Source organism: Prionailurus bengalensis, chromosome D3, assembly GCF_016509475.1.
Source record: "Prionailurus bengalensis isolate Pbe53 chromosome D3, Fcat_Pben_1.1_paternal_pri, whole genome shotgun sequence".
Classification (NCBI taxonomy): Eukaryota; Metazoa; Chordata; class Mammalia; order Carnivora; family Felidae; genus Prionailurus; species Prionailurus bengalensis.
In genome coordinates, this window is record NC_057356.1 from 76,085,398 (window position 1) to 76,107,271 (window position 21,874).

At 48.3% G+C, this 21,874-nt stretch overlaps 1 protein-coding gene across 1 annotated transcript in view; it reads left to right on the plus strand.

Moving 5' to 3' along the window:
* Positions 1-213: 213 nt before the first annotated feature.
* Positions 214-21,874, plus strand: part of ONECUT2 (one cut homeobox 2) — a 46,955-nt gene continuing 25,294 nt past the window's right edge. Inside the window, exon 1 of the mRNA XM_043558957.1 lies at positions 214-1,465. Coding sequence (XP_043414892.1) covers positions 238-1,465 — 1,228 coding nt within the window. The 5' untranslated portion in view covers positions 214-237. The remainder of the gene's footprint in view (positions 1,466-21,874) is intronic.

A 21,874-nucleotide genomic window follows, 5' to 3' on the forward strand; every position in this document is an offset into this window, starting at 1 on the left:
GCCCCCTCCCCCTTCCCGCACGCACGCCCCGTCCGCCCCCACCCCGCCCCCACCCCGGGCGCGCCCGCCTGCCCGCCCGCAGCCCGGGGCGCACACCCGCACGCACGCTCCCCCTCCACACACTCACGCACTCCCGCGCCCTCCCCCCGCTCCCGCGACCGAGCTCCGCCACGCGCGCCTTGCCAGCCCGCCGGCCGCCCCCGCCGCCCCCGCCGCCCCCGGGCCCCGATGGACTGAATGAAGGCTGCCTACACCGCCTATCGATGCCTCACCAAAGACCTAGAAGGCTGCGCCATGAACCCGGAGCTGACAATGGAAAGTCTGGGCACTTTGCACGGGCCGGCCGGCGGCGGCAGCGGCGGGGGCGGTGGCGGGGGCGGCGGGGGCGGCGGCGGGGGCCCGAGCCATGAGCAGGAGCTGCTGGCCAGCCCCAGCCCCCACCACGCGGGCCGCGGCGCTGCTGGCTCGCTGCGGGGCCCGCCGCCGCCGCCAACGGCGCACCAGGAGCTGGGCACGGCGGCAGCGGCAGCGGCGGCGGCATCGCGCTCGGCCATGGTCACTAGCATGGCCTCGATCCTGGACGGCGGCGACTACCGGCCCGAGCTCTCCATCCCGCTCCATCACGCCATGAGCATGTCTTGCGACTCGTCCCCGCCCGGCATGGGCATGAGCAACACCTACACCACGCTGACGCCGCTCCAGCCGCTGCCGCCCATCTCCACCGTGTCGGACAAGTTCCACCACCCGCACCCGCACCACCACCCGCACCACCACCACCACCACCACCACCAGCGCCTGTCGGGCAACGTCAGCGGCAGCTTCACCCTCATGCGCGACGAGCGCGGGCTCCCGGCCATGAACAACCTCTACAGCCCCTACAAGGAGATGCCCGGCATGAGCCAGAGCCTGTCCCCGCTGGCCGCCACGCCGCTGGGCAACGGGCTGGGCGGCCTCCACAACGCGCAGCAGAGCCTGCCCAACTACGGGCCGCCGGGCCACGACAAAATGCTCAGCCCCAACTTCGACGCGCACCACACTGCCATGCTGACCCGCGGTGAGCAGCACCTGTCCCGCGGCCTGGGCACCCCGCCTGCGGCCATGATGTCGCACCTCAACGGCCTGCACCACCCCGGCCATGCTCAGTCCCACGGGCCGGTGCTGGCGCCCAGCCGCGAGCGGCCACCCTCGTCCTCGTCTGGCTCGCAGGTTGCCACATCGGGTCAGCTGGAGGAGATCAACACCAAAGAGGTGGCCCAGCGCATCACCGCCGAGCTGAAGCGCTACAGCATCCCACAAGCGATCTTCGCGCAGAGGGTGCTGTGCCGGTCTCAGGGGACTCTCTCCGACCTGCTCCGGAACCCAAAACCGTGGAGTAAACTCAAATCTGGCAGGGAGACCTTTCGCAGGATGTGGAAGTGGCTGCAGGAGCCCGAGTTCCAGCGTATGTCCGCCTTACGCCTGGCAGGTAAGCACAGAGGGTCTCCTGGAGCCAGGCTGCTGTGGAGAGGGCTCCGGGGTTCTTGTGGCCCCAAGTCAGCGCGCCTAGTCTCGGTTCTTTCCTCCTCTTCACTACGCACTTCCTATTTTCTCTCGAATTTCTTTCTTCTACTGTCATTTCCTCTTTCTCCTCCCTTCTTCCATTTCTGTTCTTTTTCTTGTGCATTTTCTTAACTTCTCTCCCCCCCTCCTGTCTTCCAGCTTTCATTGACCGACCCCCCCCACCACCACCACGTGTCATTCACCCTCCCCTGAATGTGCCAATTTTACCCTCCATTTCTGACCTTCTCTAGTTGTGGGACAAGGGACGGGGGGGGTGTGCAGTGTTCACTAGGGGCCTTCTCTTTACAAGACTCCCAGAGACTGAGGATTGGCCTTTTTCAAAGCCCTGTGCACTTGAACTCTTGTTGAGACAATACATTTCAGTTTTCCAGGCTGCCCGGTCTCACTATTTGGAGGCAGTTGAGGGGTTTTGCTCTTCAGAATGGAAAAAAAGTCTGCGTTCTCGTCCTACCCATCATAGCAGGAAAACTTCTTTAGTTATTAGCAGGAGTCACAATCTTGACCGCTGGGGAACGGGTGGCTAGGTTACAACAGCGCTTCCCAAGCGCAGCTCGGGCCTTGGGGTTGGCGTGGGGAGTTTGTGACCGAAAGAGCCGGCTTCGGCCAGTTCCCACGTCTCTGCCTACAGAAAGGGGAGGGTGGAAGGACGAAGGGTGGGACTAACACATTCGCCTCTACCAGGATTTGGGAGAAAAAACAAGAATGCAGAGCTCCCTGACGAACTCGCGGGCCAATGTTGCCCGGCTCCCAGCTTTTGCTGGGATTTGCCAAGGTTTGGCTTGGCTTGGAGAGAAGCTAGGCGCTCCTGAAGAGAGGTGCTGAAAAATTAAGATGCAGGTTAGTTAATGCATCTTGGCCACCGGCTACAGGCTCCGCCTTTGCATTAAGCGGACGCTGATTGTGCGCTGTAGCGCGGCTGCGGGGAGGGCTGGCGGCCCGCGGGAGGGGATGGGTCGACGCGCTGGTTACATTGTTCTGGTGCGGGCTTGGTTCTTTGTGCCTCCTCTAGCGGCCGAGCCGCGAGGTACAGCCCTCTATTGTTCTAGGAGCAAGGATACCTCCTGTGTGGGCGGCGGGAGCGAGAGAGAAGGACGCAGCAGTGGCTGCGACTGGCACAGAGTTGCGCGCTTTTGTGCGCACAGACCCAGCGCGGTGCGCGTGGCAATTGCGCTGCCCCCCTCCCCCCAGGACCTAGCCGCCGTCCCAGAGAGGCAGAGGTTCACCGCGCCCCACTGGGGTGGACACAGAGTACCCTACTGCAAGTCCGGATGGGCAGTTTCTCTTGGACTGGGCCCATCTCTCCAGATCGGTGGGCCACCAAAGGGGACAAATCGTAGTGGCAGTGATTTACATGGGTGCGGGAGGTGGTTTGTGCGTTGTGTGCGGCCAGCACGGTTCGGAGCCAGCTAGATACAACGCGCTTCCGGAGCCGCAAGCTCAGGCTTCCTCTCCCGCTCCCTGGGGCTTTCCCCGCACCACTGAGCCTGACTTATGGGGTGCACTCTACCGACGCCGGATGGGGCCGGGGGCGTGTTCACCCAGGCTTGGGAGGGGGCGTTTCCACTCTGACCGCCTCCGCCTTTGCCGGCTGTTGGAGGGTTCTGATCTTCAAGCAGTAATCGCCCCACAGTACTGATCTGAAAAGGCAAAAAAACACAAACAAGAAGCAAACAAAAAAAACTAGCTATCCCCCCTAAAGCTTCCCTAAATCGGTGGACTCCTAATACTTTTGTGTGGGTTTACTGATCTTTCTCTTTTAGCTTACTCTTCATTCTCTCCTACAATTTTCTCCTATTTGCTCTTGGTTCCTGGGAAAGATTGAGCAGTGAATAGAGAGCAGCGGTGAGAAATATACTGGAGGCTTACTGACACTTCTGAACAGTGTGGTGCCCCTTTGTCTTAGGCCCGAAAACACCCCCCTAGCCTCTCTCAGGTAGGCTGGCTTCCTGGGCACAGGCGACCAGAAGGAACGTGGCAGCTGGAGTGGAAGATACAGTTAAAGGCAGGATGACATCTATTCTATTCCAGACCATCTCAGAGCGCTGCCGCCCCCTCACGCCTGTCCAGCAAAGGACAGAGCTTTAGAAAGAAAAAGAAAGAAAGAAAGAAAGAAAGAAAGAAAGAAAGAAAGAAAGAAAGAAAGAAAGAAAAGGAAGAAAAGGAGAAAGAAAGAAACCATGTGCCTTATGCCCACGTATGTCTGAAAGTGATGGGGCAAGTCATGCTTTATCTGTTAGCCCTCCTCAGCTTTTCCAATGGCTCAAGCATTGCTGGGGTGAGAGAGAGTGTGGCATGCCTGGGGGTCTCCAGTCCCACCACCCACCCTAGGAAAATCACGGTGCGGGCATACTCCTGGGAGGCTGGACTCCAGAAGCATGGAGGCTTTCCTGAGAAGGAGCCCTGAAGCCACCTGCACAGGAGACTGAAAGCCTCCTTCGGCGAGTGGGAAATCCTGCTGAGGACCCCGCTTTGCTCAAGCATTCAAATGTGTGTCTGTTTTATTACCCCGAGTTGAAAAGGGACAAGAGCTTTAGCCTTTTTATCTGGCCATTTGATCAGCAACTACAAGTGTGTTGAGTGGTTATTATTACATAGGAGGCTTTTCAGTTTGGGGTCAGTAGATCAGTCTCTTCAGACACCGACGCAGAAGCTAGGACTGGTAAGTAGGTATTATGTGCTCAGGAGCGCTAGGGGACAGGAGCAAATGGAGAAGAAAAGCAGAGGCCTTCTCGCCAGGAATATCGATCGGAATCCCCGCAGGGACGCCGCTGAGGGCCCACACGGTTCGGCTCTGGGGTTAAACAAGCCCAGTGGCTCCACAGGGCTGCTGAGGCTCACTGCCAGGCCAGAGCCTGGGAGAGCTGGCTCCTGCCTCCCCACCCCCATCCCAGCTCACCAGAACTAGGCCCCATTTGTCTCCCATAATCTCCTTTTAGTTTCCCTTTCATTTTCTCATTTTTGACCCCTTTGGGTCTTGCCAGAGGCCCAAGCATACAGGGATTTGAGGGACCTCAAAATTAAGGTGTCTGATTCGGACCAGCTCCTGCAGATCTCACCTTTAGGTGAAGCAAACCCGGCACAACGGAAGCAGGTCCTCCCTCCACACGTACCTGCCTCCCGCAGGTCTGTCTCCTCCTTGCCAACTTACTTGGGTGTATCCACACCCGAGGGTGGCATTTCAAAGGTAAGGGAGAAGACATCAGGGAAACTCAAATTGTCCCAGCACTACGTTTCAGAGAAACAGACTCCAAGTAAACGGTTTCGTTGGGAAAGGGTGGCCACGGCAGCAAGTGGTTGTAATCGCACCCACTTGGGCCTCGTTGGCAGTGGTTCCAGAGGCAGGCTCCTGAAGGGCAGTTTGTGTTACCTCAGCAAGATGCAGCAAGGACAAAATCCCGCGGATTTGAACCCAGAGATTCCCTGGCTTTGAGCCCAAGAAGCCTCTGAACCAAACACAAACATGAAAAAGGAGGGACTGAAAAAACCCAGGCAAAAACTGGACGGGCGCCTCTCAGAGGAAAATCAAGGCTTTCCTGGCAGGCGAGTGGTCTCCTCCAACGCCCTGAAGACAGAGCAGAGCCTCTGAGCACTAAGGTTTCCACCCTGCAAGGCGGCCTGCTAGGAACCTGCCACAGTTCCTGGTGGTGGACAGACATAAGGCCTTCTTCAGACAGCAACTCCCAGCGGCCACTCTAGAAGCTACTCTGTTCTAACGGCCGATGCCTTTCACCAACCTGCTATCGAATCGTCTGGGCCACCTGACGCCTGCAGCGGCAGAGCATGGCCGGGACAGTCCCCAGCAGCTTTTGCCAGGAGCACCACGGGCATGCGTGTCTCCTTTGGCGCGGGGAAGTCTTGGGCTATGCTGGCCGACCGGCATCTTCTAAGCGGAGAGCCGGGGACCTCATTTTAAGAGCTTCACACCCCAGTTCCCTCCGGCTAGTGCGACTCCCCGCCCAGCTCAGCCCATTTGTCCCCGCAGTTTAGTTCGGATCCGAGCTCGAGAGACCGAGCGCAATCCCCGTCCGTCCATACGGAACACAAGATGTTTTCGCCTGCTGGCTCGTCGGATTAATAATTGAAAAGCAACTGTTCTTGTGTGGTCAAGTCCCGGGTGCCTGAAGAACACCTTTCTAACACGCGTTAGGGGGAGCGGGAGCGGGAGGAAAAGGCAGGACTCGAGGGAGGGTAGTGAAGCCGAGCGAGAGAAGTAGCCCAGGCCGCCAGGCGCCCTCGACGCGAGCGGCTGTGCATTTATTTTTATTCCAGGCTTTCCACCGTGTGGTTATGTCACTTTCTCAAACAAATGTGTATATGGAGGGAGATCGATGCTGATAATGTTTAGAAGATTAAAAGAGCATTAATGCTGGCAACAATAACGTAAACGTGTGGACCCAGATCTCATTGATCTGGAACCTGATCCGGCGCGTTTCCAGTAAGCCCGACGGCGCGCTCTTCCCAGCAGAGCGCTCGCCAGCGCCCCCGCTCCCCAGCGCCCCGTCTCCCCGGCGCTCCCGCCGCGCCGCTTTCCGGGCTCCCGGCGGACCCACGGGTCGGGCTGCGGCTTCTCCACCGCGCGGCCCCAGCTAGCCCTTTCCCAAGGCTTTCTCCAGTCGCAGAGCTGCTAGCCATCCCCGTGGTCCCCGCGCGCGCGCGCGCACACCGCGTTCTGAGCTCTCTACGGAGGGCTCCGTAGGTGGCTGAGTCCGCGAAGGAACTGCACCAGACGCGCCGCCGAAGTCCTCCCCGCTCTCTCGTTCTCGGGGGACCGTAGCGGCCCCCGGCGGATCGAACACTGTCCGGCGCAACTTCTTTCTTTCCATCTAAACCCACCCAGGAAATTCGACCTCTCTCTCGATATGCGGAAACGACCAAGCCCAACTTGGAAACGTCTCTAAAGCTGCCTGTTAAATGCGCAGCTTCCCGATCCTCGGATCCCTTCGCACCCTTCCTTGTTTTCATTAGAAGGGAACATTCCCACTGAAGTGTTCCTATTCGCAGACGTTCTACACTGATGCATTAGTTGGGCATTCAAATGCGGCCCCGGTGACAAAGGCTTGGGCTTCATCCCTCAGAACGGTCTGCCCTGGGCTAATTAGGTCAACCAGGGAAGAACCTTAGCTCCTATACCGGCTGGGGCAGGAAGGTAAGAAAATCAGACTGGGGAGCCCCACCCCACCCCTTTCCACCAGCTGGAGAGAACCTGTGCTCTGAGGGTCGGAGGTTTTCCCTGAGGCACCTGCAGTGACTGAAAAAAAAAAGAACTTTTGAGTTCTTCCTTCCTTCCCCCCGGGGGATGTCCACACTGTGCCCCACTGCTCCCCTTGCCAAATGGTGGCTTATTCCAGAAGGAACACTAAGGTGAATTTTACTGAAATTCAGGGTGAAAGAGCTTGGATGGTAATGGAGGGGTGCAATAGGAATTAAATTGTTCTGGCTTTTTGAAATTCTCAATCCTCCAACCGGTGAAAGCTAGGTTTTTCTTTCAAGAGGAGGTCTCAATCTGGAAGGAAAGGAGTGTTTTCCTTCCTTTGCCAAGAACGAAATGGGGGAAAGGAAGAAGGAGAGAGAAGAAGAAAAATCTTTCATTGTTCTGCTTTGAGGTGTGCCAGAGGGTGAACTGGTATTTCTTTCTGTCATTCCCAGAGACGGGGTTCACGTTCCCACCAGTGGACTTCCTCAAAGAAGGGAGCTTTGGTATAGCACCTGATTCCTAGTCAGGATATATCTTACCAGCCCCCCACCCCCACCCCAGACACATTAACGTTGGTCACACGGTCATATACAGAAAACAAGAATACCTGAGTGGCATCCTTCAGGTCGGGAAGACAACTGCCCCCCTCCCCAGAGGCCCCACGTGAAGAGCTCCTAGGTTCTGGGAGGGGTGAGCAGGCTTAGACTCTCCTCCATACCCATCTTAGAATCCCAAGAATAGGGCAGGGATTCTGGTGAATGGTGAGGGTAGGGCAGAGGGGAAAGTGATTGCCTCAGATTTTGTCTCCAAGAGGAAAAATGCTTTACCTCCTTCTAGAGCCACATCTGTCTGCCCAGCGGTAACAGGGGTCTGAACCCTGAGGGAAGGAGAGCCTGTTTTGCTTTCATCTTCAATCTGAGACTTTATTGTCCGGTCACTTCTTGGTTTTCCGGCCTTTAGAATCTGTTTCTAAAGGAATATCAGAGGAAAGAGGTTGAAGGAAGAAAGTACTGGACCCCACCACACTACAGCTGGTGGCTGGTGTTGGCAGAAACTGTCTTCAGGGAGAGTGGTATCGTGAAGGGGAATCCCTGGAGGAATGAAAACCTCAAAGGGAAAGCAGAGAGATTTAATTTCTGGGTTCTTGCCAAAGGAAGGGAAATGAGAAGGGAATAAATAGAAATAATTGCCTGGATAAAGGACCCTGAGGAAAAGGGTGAGTATTGAGACACCCTGGGCCTTAAACTTTATCTGTGGACTCTCTGGATTATCCTCACCCCTGACCATCTCAGAGATGCTCTGCCCACCCCCCACCCCCACCCCCAACCTGGGGAAAGTCATTTCCTCCAGGGGATACGTTTCTTGGTGGACAAAGAGAACATTATGAAGAAGCCTACTGGGGTCATTTATGCTATCAGGTGCAGAGCCTGCTCAAGATAGGCCAGAAGCCCATCAGCATCCCTCATCACCCACTCTGTTTCCCTACCCCACTGCCGTGCTTTTGGGAAAGGCTTTTTGTTTTCCAAGTCTCACTCAAGGCAACAACTGAAAAGTGTGCATAGGTTTCTGTATCAGCCCATCTGGTGCCAGACAAGGTGCAGGATGGGCAAGGCACAGAGGCAGGCTGTCGACATGCATATAGAGATGGTCTTACTTGGGAAGCAGGATTCCTAGAACTTGTGTACATTCTTTATGAAAAACTGTCCCCACGCAAATTGCCCCGGAGGGAAGGGAGGCACTGCATTCCACCCTGATGCCTCTGTTGCCATTTGAAGATCCATTACTCTTCTGCAGAAAGCAGACTTTGTTTGGGTTGGAAGCACACCTCCAACGTAATTTAATCAGCATTGGACTTTGGCTCGTGTAATCAAATATACATATACTTTCTCCTGCAGGAAGAAAAATAATTTCTCTGTAACTGGTATTGACTTGAAGTCATGTAATCTCTGGAAAGCATCACACTTTTAAAGGGAAAGGTAAAATTAAGGGGGAAAGAACCCACAGTTGTAGTGGTTTGCCTTGCCATTGCTAAGAGAGCCAGTTACCACCTAAGAAAGGGCTGCTCCAATTGTAGATATTTCATGCCAGCTGCCTCTGTGTAGTCAGCCTCCCACATTTATATAGCAGGAACCAGGGTTGACTGGCTCACCAGATCCTAGGAATCTTTGGGCTGAGACATCCTTGGAGGACCCTATTCGATGTTCCACAGGCGGCAGCAGCAGCAGCAGTAGCAGCAGCAGGATCTCAGTGGGCAGCCAGCCCCCTTCTTTAACTGCGATTGGTAGCTATTGCCAGCCCACTCCCTACTCCACCCACAGGGCCTTGAGCATGAAGCCCTACCCTAGAGCATCCTCCTGGAGCGATCCTGGACTCCCCACCCTCCGGGCGAGGCTCTGGGCTTTACCCAAGTTGAGTCTGTTAGGGAATCTGTTGTAAACACAGATCCATTGATTTGCATTTGTCAGAGAGTAAAGTTAAACCAGTGAAAAGAGAAGCCCTTACCCTTTTATGCAGGGCCAGGGAAACCTTTCATATTGATCCTATTGATCCAACCTTTCCCTTTAAGGAAACCACATAGTTAAAGACCCTCGTTCAATAGATTTACCCTTCGCGCTTGTGATATTCCTTTAAGTGTTCTCATCTAGGATAGCTGGGCATTAAGCCCACACTCCAAACCAAACAAAAATGAAAAGGAGGGTAGGAGGGGAGGGGTCAGGAGGCAGAATTGTGGGAAGTGAAATTGAACCAAACTGAAATGTGTAATGACTCGGTTGGAGATGTTTTTCTCATTCTTTTAAGATGACACGCAGGGTTAAGAACAAAATAGATGCACTTAGCATCTCTCTCTCTCTCTCTCTCTCTCTCTCTCTCTCTCTCTCTCTTCCACAAAAGAAAATCTGTTTATATGCTAGAGTAGCAGTGTTTCAAGAACATCATTTTCTACTGTAAAATTATTTCAATCAAGCCACTAGCTGGGTTCATTCAAGCTCATACTTAAAAGCAGTTAATACTTCCATAAAAATTATTTTGCTTCATTTGTAGCAAATCAGGAATACAATAGAACTGTCCCCAGAAATGCAATATTTTGGACTATGTATTTGAGCGTGGACACTGAAGTCACTTCAGAAGAAAGAGCGCTTGGAGTTTTGTGTTCTGATAGAAGTGGGTAGAAAACAGACTGATAATAAGGTAAAACTTTTTTTCTTTTTTCTTTCTTTTTTTTCCTTTTCCTTTTTTTTTTTTTTACAGAGCAGTATAGATGGAATAGGAGTTGCTAACTATTGATCAGTATCCCTCATGTTTGCAGATATGAAAAATGAAAGTCCCCTTTGTTTCCAGAACTGTTGGTACAATCCATTTCATTTCTTCCTTGACCCTTTTTTGTTCTGTAAATAATCCATGTCTGATTTTATTTTCAACATGGTACATGCATTATTCCTAATTGGCTAGCTTTTGGGTTGTGTTCAGACATTCATGTTTGTTTTCTGTGATTGAAAAATATTAATGATTCCTTAGGTGAGCTAATGTATTTATCTGCTGACTGAGTTCAAAGGGCAGAGTTCAGCTATGGTTCAGGTTAATTGAACAGGAAGCAGTGAGCTCTCCGGGCTGTGTTGAGCAAGGGACCAGTCCCTTAAAATATCACACTCAGCAAACACACAATTTCACTGTCCTCATCGTGGAGTCTGATGTAAGAGGCTCAGATCAACTCGGATTGCCTGTTTAAAAACCCAAAGCAAAGCACAGCAACTGCAACAAGCCCTCAGAGTCCCCCTCGGGGAAGAAGAGTTTTCTCATTGGCTAATTGCTTTATTGGTAGCACTGACCTGCAGAGCAGCTGCAGGGGCCTGGATGAAGGCTTAGGCCTCATAATAACGTGCTCCATTAGAACAGGGCAAGGCATTTTTTGTTTACTCAATTGGAGCTCCCTGCAAAGTGCCATTAACCCCAGCCCAATCGTGTGTGTGCTGCAAAAGCCAAAGGTCACACCAGTCAGGCTGTAGGCAGAGCCTGCTCTGCCCTGGTGGGAGGGAGGGGGCATCCTGCTGGCATTGCCTTCCCCAAGCTTGGCCCAGACCTATAGGCCCCTCCAGGGCTTTGACCACAGCAAGCAGTTGCACAATCTGTTTACATTTCCCAATTGCTGAATCATGTTATTGATGATTAAACAGTTCTGATCTAAGCACCATCAATCACACCAGAAAAAAAAAAAAAATCCTCCCACTGACCCTCTCTTTTCTATTTATGTTTTGTTCATTGTGCATTACAGTAAATAGAATTCTGCAAACAGTGCTTATTAGCAGGAATATAGTCTGGATAAGTGCTTGGATCAAGAGGAAGACAGACCTGCAAACATGGCTGGGGGTGGGGTGGAGGAGTTCTTAGCAGAAAGAAGGTTTGAGATGGAGCCCCAGCATAGTCAGGGCTTCTACAGAGAGCACCTTGAGCTAGAGTGCCACCTGCCGGGAGTCGTCTAACTGCAGTAAGCCTTGCACCTCCCACAAGGCCCAAGCCCCTTCCTTTACTTTGTTCCTAGTATCTGTGTCCCCATTCCTCACCCTCCTGACCACTACCCACATTTTCCTAGGAATTTCTTGCAGGACTTTTTCCTTTTTCCCTGGTACTCTAGCCTCTGCCTCTCCTAATTCATTGGTTCTGCTGTGATGGGTAAGGTGATTTGCCCACTCTGCACACTGAAGTAATAGTCTCCTCTTTCTTGGGAGAGAAGGGGCAGAGAAAGCAAAAAATATCTGTGGGAGAGAAGAGGAATGGTTATGTGTGTAGGAGAAATGCCTCAGTTGATGGTGCCAGTGAGAACTCTACCAACTGTAAGGTGCTCTGCAAAGGTAATATATTGTACAAAGGAGGGGAGTGGGAGAAAATTAGTACTGGCAGGGAGGACATCAGGAAAGAGATATGCCAAATCAGCGAGCCAGAGGTGGGCCCTGTGAAATCCCCTGGGAAGAAAGAAAAGTGAACCAGCCGTTTTGCAATTGCAAAGAAGTGACCCAGTGAGCTAGATTTGGAGCCAAACTGTGGAGCTGACCGTATCTCTGTGGGCAGCAGCTTTTTCCAGACTCCCCTCACATCGATCTCGGCCCAGAGCCCCTGGCTGCCTAGCGCCTGTGGGTGGGTTGCCGCCTCCGCGCCCGACGCGGGATTCAGCACCACGAACAGCGCCACGGAGCGCCCCAGAGACTGCCCGCCTGGGCTGCGGTCTGAGCGAGTTAACATCTCAACCCAGAGAAGAAAAATGGGTTCCTCTACTCGGGTTAAATTCAGGCAGGACCCTGAACAGTGGCTACAGCTCTGTAGATCTCGGCGCCCCAGACAGAACAGGGCTTCCGATTTTCCTCTCGAGCCCCATGGCTTCCGTTCTCTGTGTGAGGTCACCGATAATAGAGAGGAAGCGATGCCAAGTCAGAGGACAGAAGATGCTAAACGACCCTTTCCTTCGGAAGAGGAAGAGCATTACCTCTGTTGGGAGGGCTGAGATTGAACTGTTTTTCCCCATGTTACTAGCTTGTGCAGACACTGATTACAGCTCTCAACAAGATATTTTAGATTTGGGTTTTCTTTCCAGGTTTACAGTCTAGTTGCCCCACACAGGTGTACACAAATGGATGCTTTTTCCCCCTACCTACATGCTGATTTTTGAAAACATGGTTTTCATTATATTGAACAATATTCTCATGTTGTATCAGCACTAATGTTGCAGGGAGAGCCAACTAAGGGACATCACTACCTCCAATAAGTCTTGAATCTGGGTTCGATTTCTTGAGAGCCATCTTTGATGGGCTCCCTTTAAGAACCTCTGCACCACTCTGTGGGCCAAGGGTTGAGTCACTTCCTCTAGGTCACACAGTGGAGACAGGTGGGCCTAGCCAGGGTGAGAGCTGACATTAGGCACAGACCCCTGACTCTGGCCATTTTTCAATCAGTTGCTCTGCTTTCTTTGTATTTTTATTCCAGAGAAAAGAGACAGATAGATAGGTCCTTATGGTCTATAATAAGGCACAACTCACCTCTCTTTGGATTTCTAGTAAAATATGGCCCTTGACTTCTCAAAGCTAATTAAAATGAAACTTTTGCTTTATTTCAAGGAATTTTAGTTGAAGCCTAATTTATTGCTAAAGTGGTTTCAGGGAGGTCAAGCACAGGAACAGACAAGTGTATCCACTTTAAAAGAAAGTCAAGGATGTGATATATGAGACTGTCTTCCTTATGACAATTCATCTTCAAATTCCAAGTGGCTCTTGCATGAAAATACAGTCCAAAAAAACAGAACAAATGTGGTAGAGCATTCACTGCCAGTATTAAAATAGAAAATAATTTTCTTTGTTCAAATTTTGCCGTCAAAATGAACAGGAACATGTTTAAATCATATCTAAGAACTGGTTTTAAATCTATTTGATAAACATTGATTAAAGCAGTTTCTTCAAGCCGCATGATCCTTGAATTTGCAGACATGCATTTCTTAGTAGTTGTTGGGTTACACCATCAAAACCTTTTCCAGTAAAACACGGATTTGACAGTAAGCAAAACCTTTTTTTTTTTTCAGTCTATTTTATATGCATCACTGCATTTTATTAAAATAAGACAGTAAATTCTGTGAGGGCTTATGCCAAATGCATTTCTTTTACAGTGAACTCAGTAAGTGAACTTTTCCAAAGATGTTTCCACAAGACTGCAATGTAAACAGGACCTCTCCTAGTCTCTTTTGATTCCAAAAAATGGGTGGGGTAAAGAACTTTTTTGCTTTTCTGAAACAATGTAACAGATTCCCAAATCTATGATATTTTTCTTGGATTTAGTGGTCTCCTTAATGTATACCAGAGTCCACTTCAGTTCATGGTCAAGGCACAAGAGTGGATTCTTCATTCATCTCAATGTGTAACCTCTCTTCATTTCTCTTTCATTCTTCTGCAAAGGAAGAGACAGTTTTCCCGAGGCCAATTCCTCAACCTGATTCTGGGCGCTTGTCTCTCCTGTCCTCTCAGGATCCCAGACTCACCTGTGTTTATACCCTCTTCCTCTCCATTACCATTTTCCGATCAGCATATTTGTGCTCCTGTTCCTCTTTTTAGAAAACGCACCCCCCCCTTCCAACACACACACACACACACACACACACACACACACACACACACCTATCCTAGCTTCTCTTCCCTGTCTTCACTCCTGGAGTTGCATGAACTCTGTGTCTGTTTCTCACCTCCTCCTCCCAGCCCAGCTTTGTGCAGGCTGGTTCTAGCCACTCCTGTTTACTAAACCAGCTCTTTTTTTTTTTTTTAATTTTTTTTTTCAACGTTTATTTATTTTTGGGACAGAGAGAGACAGAGCATGAATGGGGGAGGGGCAGAGAGAGAGGGAGACACAGAATCGGAAACAGGCTCCAGGCTCTGAGCCATCAGCCCAGAGCCTGACGCGGGGCTCAAACTCATGGACCGCGAGAGCGTGACCTGGCTGAAGTCGGACGCTTAACCGACTGCGCCACCCAGGCGCCCCTAAACCAGCTCTTAAGCAGTGTCACTGTTGAGGTTCTTGTAGCCAAACCCAATGGGCGCCTCTCAGTTCTTATTTTAACTGGGCCTCTCCTCAGCATTTGGCACACTGCTGACCACCCACATCTTGAAACCCTTTCTTCTCTTGACTTCTGAAATAACTGTATACTCTCTCATTTTGCTTATTAGCATTCTGGCCACTCCTTGTGGTCTCCTTTCTGGGCTCTCCTTGATTTGTCCATCTAGCTCAGAATCGTGGCCTAGGCTATTTTTACCCTCAACATACTCACTCTGGAAGATCTCACCCATCCAGTTACCATCTCTTTATGCTGAAGACTTCTTGGTGTCTCTCCAACCCTATGTGTCTCTTAGCTCCAGGTCCTTATTTCCTTCTACATCTGAATATCTTTGCCTGAACATCCTCAAATGTAGTTTACCTCTTCTTTTATCCCCTTCCAGTAATATTACTTTGTACACAGAATCTCATGCCAGAAACTGGGAAATCAACTCAGACTCTTTCGTTTTCCTCTTCCCCCTTGAGTCGACCATACTAGCCCCATGGATTTTACTTCCTAAATATCTATCTGTCTCTCTCCATTACCTGTGCTGCTGCCCTAATTGGAGCCATCCCAACTTCAGCAGCCTCCTGACTGGTCTCCCTATCTCCAGTCCTGACTTCTCCCATCCATTTTCCAACTTAAGCCAGAGTGTTTTTTCTGGAACCCAAATATGACCACATGACACCATTATTTAAAATTCTTTGTTAGCTTCCTGTGACCATCGGATGAAGGTCCAGACCCTGAGCAAGATGTACCGGCGCCTATGTGGATTGACCCCTCCTCACATATAGTCTCATCTCACATCGTCTCCATTTCACTCTGCTCTGGCCATACTGTACTATTGCCAGCAACTCAAACACATCAGGCCATTCCTTTGGCAAAAAACACTTCTTTTCTTACTCAACTAACTTGAACTTAATTTCAGATCTTGGTTTAGATGTCCTTGCCTCTAGGAAGTCTTCTCTAGTCTCCTCAATTGGGATGCCCTTGGACAACCCCTCCCATTGCACATAGAACATAAACAGGTATCACCTGCTGATTTGTGTCTTCCTGCCAAAGATTGTAAGTTCCAGTAGAGCGAAGGTTGGATATGTTATATAATAGACAGCCAATAAGTATCTGTGAATAAACTAATAAATACCTTTCTTTTATATGACACTGTTTCTTCTCACTTACTCACCCAAGTTAGTAGATGGCATTTTGAAACAGAGTCATCATGGGAGCGCCTGGGTGGCTCAGTTGGTTACATGTCTGACTTCGGCTCAGGTCATGATCTCTGGTCTGTAAGTTTGAGCCCTGCATCCAGCTCTGTGCTGACAGTTCAGAACCTGGAGCCTGCTTCAGATTCTGTGTCTCCCTTTCTCTCTGCCCCTCCCCCACTTGTGCACGCACACGCGTGCGTGCTCTCTCTCTCTCTCTCTCGCTCTCTCAAAAATAAATAAACATTAAAAAAGAAAAAAAGAATCATCCATGTTGGTGCATCATTTTGGAGCAGTATTTCATATTTCACAGTATCAAGTTCTCATCAGTGTCATTTTTCTCCTAAGCTAAAACAGTACAGGTATATATGAGTTGTAACAGGAATCTTGAAGTGGGGTTGAGTCTTATCCAAAGCTTCAGATTATTACCAATGAGGTGAGGAATGTAAAATGACAGTCATCAGACAACTAGAATAGGGACCTTTTTTACCAGTTGACTCTGGTACTCCAAGGTAACCTGCTTCAGTCAGGTCATTTTTCTTGCTATTCTGCTCATATGTTGTCCTCTTTGCCATGACTATGTCTTTGCACACTCTTTTCCCCACTACTTGGAATGCTTCATTTTATGCCTCTTTCGGTCCCTTCCCGGCCACTTCTGATCTTCCTTCTCTAGAAGTTCCCAGCCTACTCCAGTCTCTTCATTTCTCTTTCTTTTCTAAATTCTGGCTGCAATCATCCATTCCAAACTGCATAGCAGCTTCTTAGCTATGGTCTTACCCCACTCTCTAGACCTCTTCTATGTCTCCCTCCAACTCTGGAGAGGAGATATTACATCCTGTGCCTCCCGCAGCTACTGGTCCACAGCTGACCCCATAGTAGGCATTTTTTTTCCCAAGTGAATCATTTGATGGAATCCTGCCTATCTTTATGGAATCCCCTAATTTCGGTCACTCTTGCAGGGAATGGGTTGTGTAGATTGACTTATATTTGGCATTCTTTTCTAGCCTCCACTCTTCAAAAATGAATATTCTTTTCTATAAAGGTTTTGATTGTTGACAGAAATTCTTGATTACATAACCAAAAATAGATTCCTATGTCAACCCAAAATGAGAGATAAGCTAAATACGGAGGAAACAGTGCTCATGATGGGTCAGTTAATACCAAAGGTTGTTCTACTTCCAGACAAAGCCAAACATTTTAGAACATTTACATCTGCAAACACATCAGCAAATCATAGGGACTGGTTTCCTCTATTCAGTCATTTTAATTGCCAGTAAACTAAACTTGAGTTAAAATGGCCATTATCTGATAATACTGCAAATTCTTAGATTATTGATTTAAATTTACCTATAAAGAAAAAAGCCAGAGGTCAACATTTTTGTATTCATAAGTTTATCCTTTTCCTTATCTTTTGGCAAATGTGTACGTAAGCAAAATTACCTGAGATCTTTGCAACTTAGTCGTTCAAAAATTTCCAGATGTACCAGTTCTGCCTACACAGTACTGAACTAAGTAGTTAAGAAGGGGGACAAAAATAACTTTCTTAATCTTTCATTTTACTGGATTTTTAGGATTTAAGTGAGCAAATCCTCATTTACCTTTACAATATCCATATAGGATTGAGTGAAAAGAAATTTTATTGTTATCTCAAGTTTAGTGGGAAATTGAAAGTAAGATAATTTGCTATATATCTTATGTGGAACTTATTTATTGCCTTGAGATGTTTTCTCTTTTTTACAGCTATGTTTTGACATTCATATTACATGAATAAAAAACTAAGAAGACCAAACATGTATAAACAGAATTTAGTGTTAAAATTAAAACATTCCAGACTTTTTTTTTTTCCTGATGACTTTAATTGAATGCATTGCTGTGCTGCATGATAATTAGGGATCCTCAGTAAGCAGTTGACTTAAGTGACTGTCATTCATGTGCCTTGCATGGCCCAACCAAGTTTCTGTTGACACAGAGGCAGAGATAGACAGGTTGGGCAGAGCAAGAGGAAGCTCTGGGGCCTGTCTGAAGACCTCCCAGTAGGGGCCAACCTCTTCTCTGGCTGGAGCACTATGACCTGGCACCAAAGACCACACATTGTCCTTTATTTCTTCAGCCTCCTCCCCTGCCATCCTCCCAAAGGAATCAGGTTGGACCCAAAGGAATCAGAACTGCTGAGCTCACCCCTCCCTGACCTGTTTTCCACCAAGAGCTTTGGACTCAGGCTTCCATAGGCAGATTCTGGAAATTCCATTAAAAAGGGCAGAGTGGGAGTTGGTAGGTGATTGGATTGGAGGGGAAAGGAATGAAAATCAACAGGATAAATAGGTGGGCTTTTCTGCTATAACTCATACCAACTGAGGAGCCCAAGTGTTCTGCCTCCTTAGAGCTCTGAAATTCCCTAGGATAGGCAAATCCCTATCTCAGGTTGGGGAAGAGCCTCAAGCTAAGAAGAATGGGAGTCTATGGCAGGTCCTGAGAACAGTGTCTGTACTACCCAGATCCTTCTCTCCTGAGCTATTGGGAAGGGGTTGGAGGCATCAAAAATTCTTTTTTCACCACACCTTCACCCAGCTGATCTTACAGAGGTAGGAGCAAGTTAGTACAGTGGAATGAATGGTCTTTGCTTTGGAGTCAGACAGGCTTGAGTATTGATTCTAACTCTGCCATTTACTAGCTCTAACCTAACTGCTCTGAGTCTCAGAGCAGTTATCCACCTTGGAGAGCAGATGTAAGTATCAGAGATGATCTGTATAAAGTAGCTGTCAAGTAATAGGCTGATGGACTGTCTACAGGACTTCCCCACAGAATCACTTACTTGGAGTGGTGACCTGAGGGACAAGATGACTTTGGATGTTGGAGAGGGGTTGCAAAAGGATTTTATTGAAATTCTATTATATGCTATGTATCAGTTACCTACTGCCGTAACAATGCCAAGTAACAAACCATCTCCCAAACTCATGGCATTCAACAATAAACATTTTTTTTTTCTCACAAATTTGTGGGATTCAGTTGATCTAGGCTGGTCCCTGCTAGGCTTGCTCATGCATCTGTGGTTCAGCTGGCTTGATCATGTGTCTTTGGGTGACTCTGCTCCACACGTCCCATCCTTTTCTGGGACCACTGTAGTGGCCTGAGCATGTCCTTTGCATAACAATGGCAAAGGGGAAAGCCCAAGCAATATCATACTCTGCAACATACCATTGGGGAAAGCGAGTCACATGGCTGAGCCCAGAGACAAAGTAGAAGGGTGAATTGGAACTTTTTCTTTTTTCTTTTCTTTTTGCAATCTATGTAATGCCATATATTTTAGCTCCCTTTTAATTTTGCAAGAAGCCATCCATTTCTATGGTAGGGATAGGACAGGATAAGCAACTTGGCAACAAATAGAAAATAAATGTGGAAGTATCTCAATATACTTTGTTATTTTATACTTTATACCAGTTATAAACGTATGGCCAACTTGATGGGAGCCATATTTCTTTGTACTATGTCTATCAGTGGACATGCCTGACCTGTTCTTCTAGATCATAGCAGGCAGGCCTCCTGAGCTTTGCTCTCCTTCATCTTCCCTTTAGTGCTAGTACAGGGCTTAACATGTAGTTGGCACTCAATAAATACAGAATGCCAAATGATCCCCAGGGTGACATAGCTCTAGTGTCCTATTAGGAGATCCCCTCTGGCTGACCACATATAGCTCTCCCTGTATTTATAAAAAGGCTTTATTTTCAGTGGTTCTATTTTTTCCCACTGAAATAATCACCAAATATCTGATGCCTGCAGAAGTTAAACCATTCAATCCAGATCTCAGTTATTCTACGCCCACAAAATCCAAACGATGTGAACATTTTGCTTAGAGTTTGCTAATGAAGACAGAAGCAATTTGGAGATGCTATCAAAAAGATCAAAAGATTTACTCTCATGTGACTCTGACAATGTTTAAAGTTTGTTTCTGTTCATTTGTTTGTTTTTAACCTTAGGTTCTACATCTGGGGCATTATTTTTTAAATCATAAGCAGCGTTAAAAATACCTGACAGTTTTGTTCTGATTCTTAATGTGGGTGTTAAGAGATGCTTTCCATTAGTGAGTCTGCCCCAGATAATGTGTTTATTTGCATCTTCCTTTTCTCTGCCTGTCCCCTAATGGTCTGGTACACAGAAGGCTACTTGAGCTGATTTATATGGATCTCAGTTGCTCTCATTTGTGCATACTTAATTCAGAGAGGTGATCCCATTGATTTCTGAGTCCCACTATTCAAGACATTGTACTTACATAGATATCTCAGCTGCTCTAACTACATTGTCTGAAAAGGAAAACATTTTAAACCTTTGGAAGCAATTTTGACGGACATTTCATTGTGTTCTATATTACTTACCTAATTAAATTTCCTTCACATCAAGGTCTGTTTAAAATTAAATTGAGAAATATTTTTGAGTTCCATTGGGCAGATAACTTTGTTTGGCTGGATTCGTTCTGCGTATATATGAAATGGCATCCTATGAATCAATACCCAGTGCTTAGACTTCCCATAGATGTGAAGAAATGACACCCTTACTAGGCAAATGTAGTCTCCTGTTATTATAACAAGCTGTCCCTGGTTACTGAACTTGTTTACCCTGTAATTCCAAAAAGTCCTCACAGTTTTGTGCCTGTGGTTTGGGCAGGCTGATTTATTCAGATGCTAAGCATTGCGAACAAAATTTGTAACTTATTTCATGGATTAGCTGGAGTCCTGGGACTCTTACATATAAGCTCACAGCCCAGCTCGAGGCAGCTAGCTTCCTTGGGGGGCACGCAATCTTATTTGCCTAGCCAAGAGTTTAGAATTCCAGACTGGGTTTGAAAGCAAAAAGGGTGAGTTGTCTGAGGGTTAATTCCCAGTGGAAGAGGTGTGATAATGTTTTGTATCTTTGGAAGCAAGAAATAGGAGAAAGGCTTTATCTCTCACTCCACCCACTCTGCTACTGAAGACAAGAAAAACAGACCCTCCTCATCTTTTATCCTAGCCCTCTTTGAGACAGCCATTCCATTAAATTCTGTGGCAAAGGACCCTGTGGTAATAAAGCTGTAATTGAAGAGCTGGCGCTCCGTAGGCACTGCTTTAATATTTTTAAAAATAGTCCCAAAGAACTGCTTTTTGTTGCACTGTAAATTGGCCTTTCAGCATTTCAGAATTCATTAGAATCTTCAAGGTCTTCAAGGTTTATCCTTATCTGGTCTTAGTCCATTCAGGCTGCTATAACAAAGTACTGGCAACTAGGTAGTTTATAAACAACAGAAACTTACTGCTCAGAGTTCCCGGGGCTGGAAATTTGAGATCAGGGCACCAGCATGGTTGGCTGAGGACCCCCTCCTGGGTTGTGGACATCCCATTGTATCCTCACGTGGAGGAAGGGACTAGGGCTCTCCCTGGGGCCTCTTCCATAAAAGCACTAACCCCATTGGTGAGGGCTCCGTTTTCAAAGACTCCACCTACTAATACCATCACCTTTGAGGGTAAGGATTTCAAACATATGAATTTTGGGGTCACACATATTCGGCCCATAGCAAACTCTGTGCCTCAGATTATAGGCACATCATTAAGTTACCGCGGGCCTTAAATGAGCCCATGCATATAGATGCTTAGAACAACGGGTACATCATGAATGCTTGCTAATTTCGCTGCTATCATTGTTATTCCTGTTGACTCATACTACCTTTTGTAAGTTCTCTGTATATCAGCAGGAGATTTGGCCCAAGGGACCAACTCTCCCACAATCTTTATACATGAAGAGTATTGCTCGGTGTTGTCATCGAGAGCATGAGCTCTGGGGCTAGACAGATCTAATTTGTGTCCCGGCTACACCACCTACTAGTTAGCTATGTGACTTCAGGCGAGTGATGGACTTCAGAGAGATTCCCTCCGTTACTTTCTCTGTAGAATGGGGGTAAGGTTGCCGTCTGACATCACCTAGTTGGCGTGCAGACTAAATGAGATACCACCACAGATGCTTAATGCTGCACCTAGCGCACTTAACTCTTATCTCCTCGATACCACAGATGACACCCCGTTTCACATGGACACATCTATCCTTCAGCATAATGTAGGCATCATTTTCACTGGTGGAATTTGTGATGACAGAGATTGCCAGGCACCACATTGGCCTCAGGATGCAGTCCTTTCAAACGGGTCAGACGTGCCCCAAGGTTATTTACTCCTACTCTGCCCCACGCCACCGTGTCCTTTTAAGACTCCACAATTATGGACATTCTGCTAAGCTCATGCTTAGAACATGGAAGTCTAATTTGCATGTAAGTAGGTCCTGACTGAACCCTCTCTAACTTATATCGGGATAAAGTCTGTTTTGGTGTGGTACGTGTTG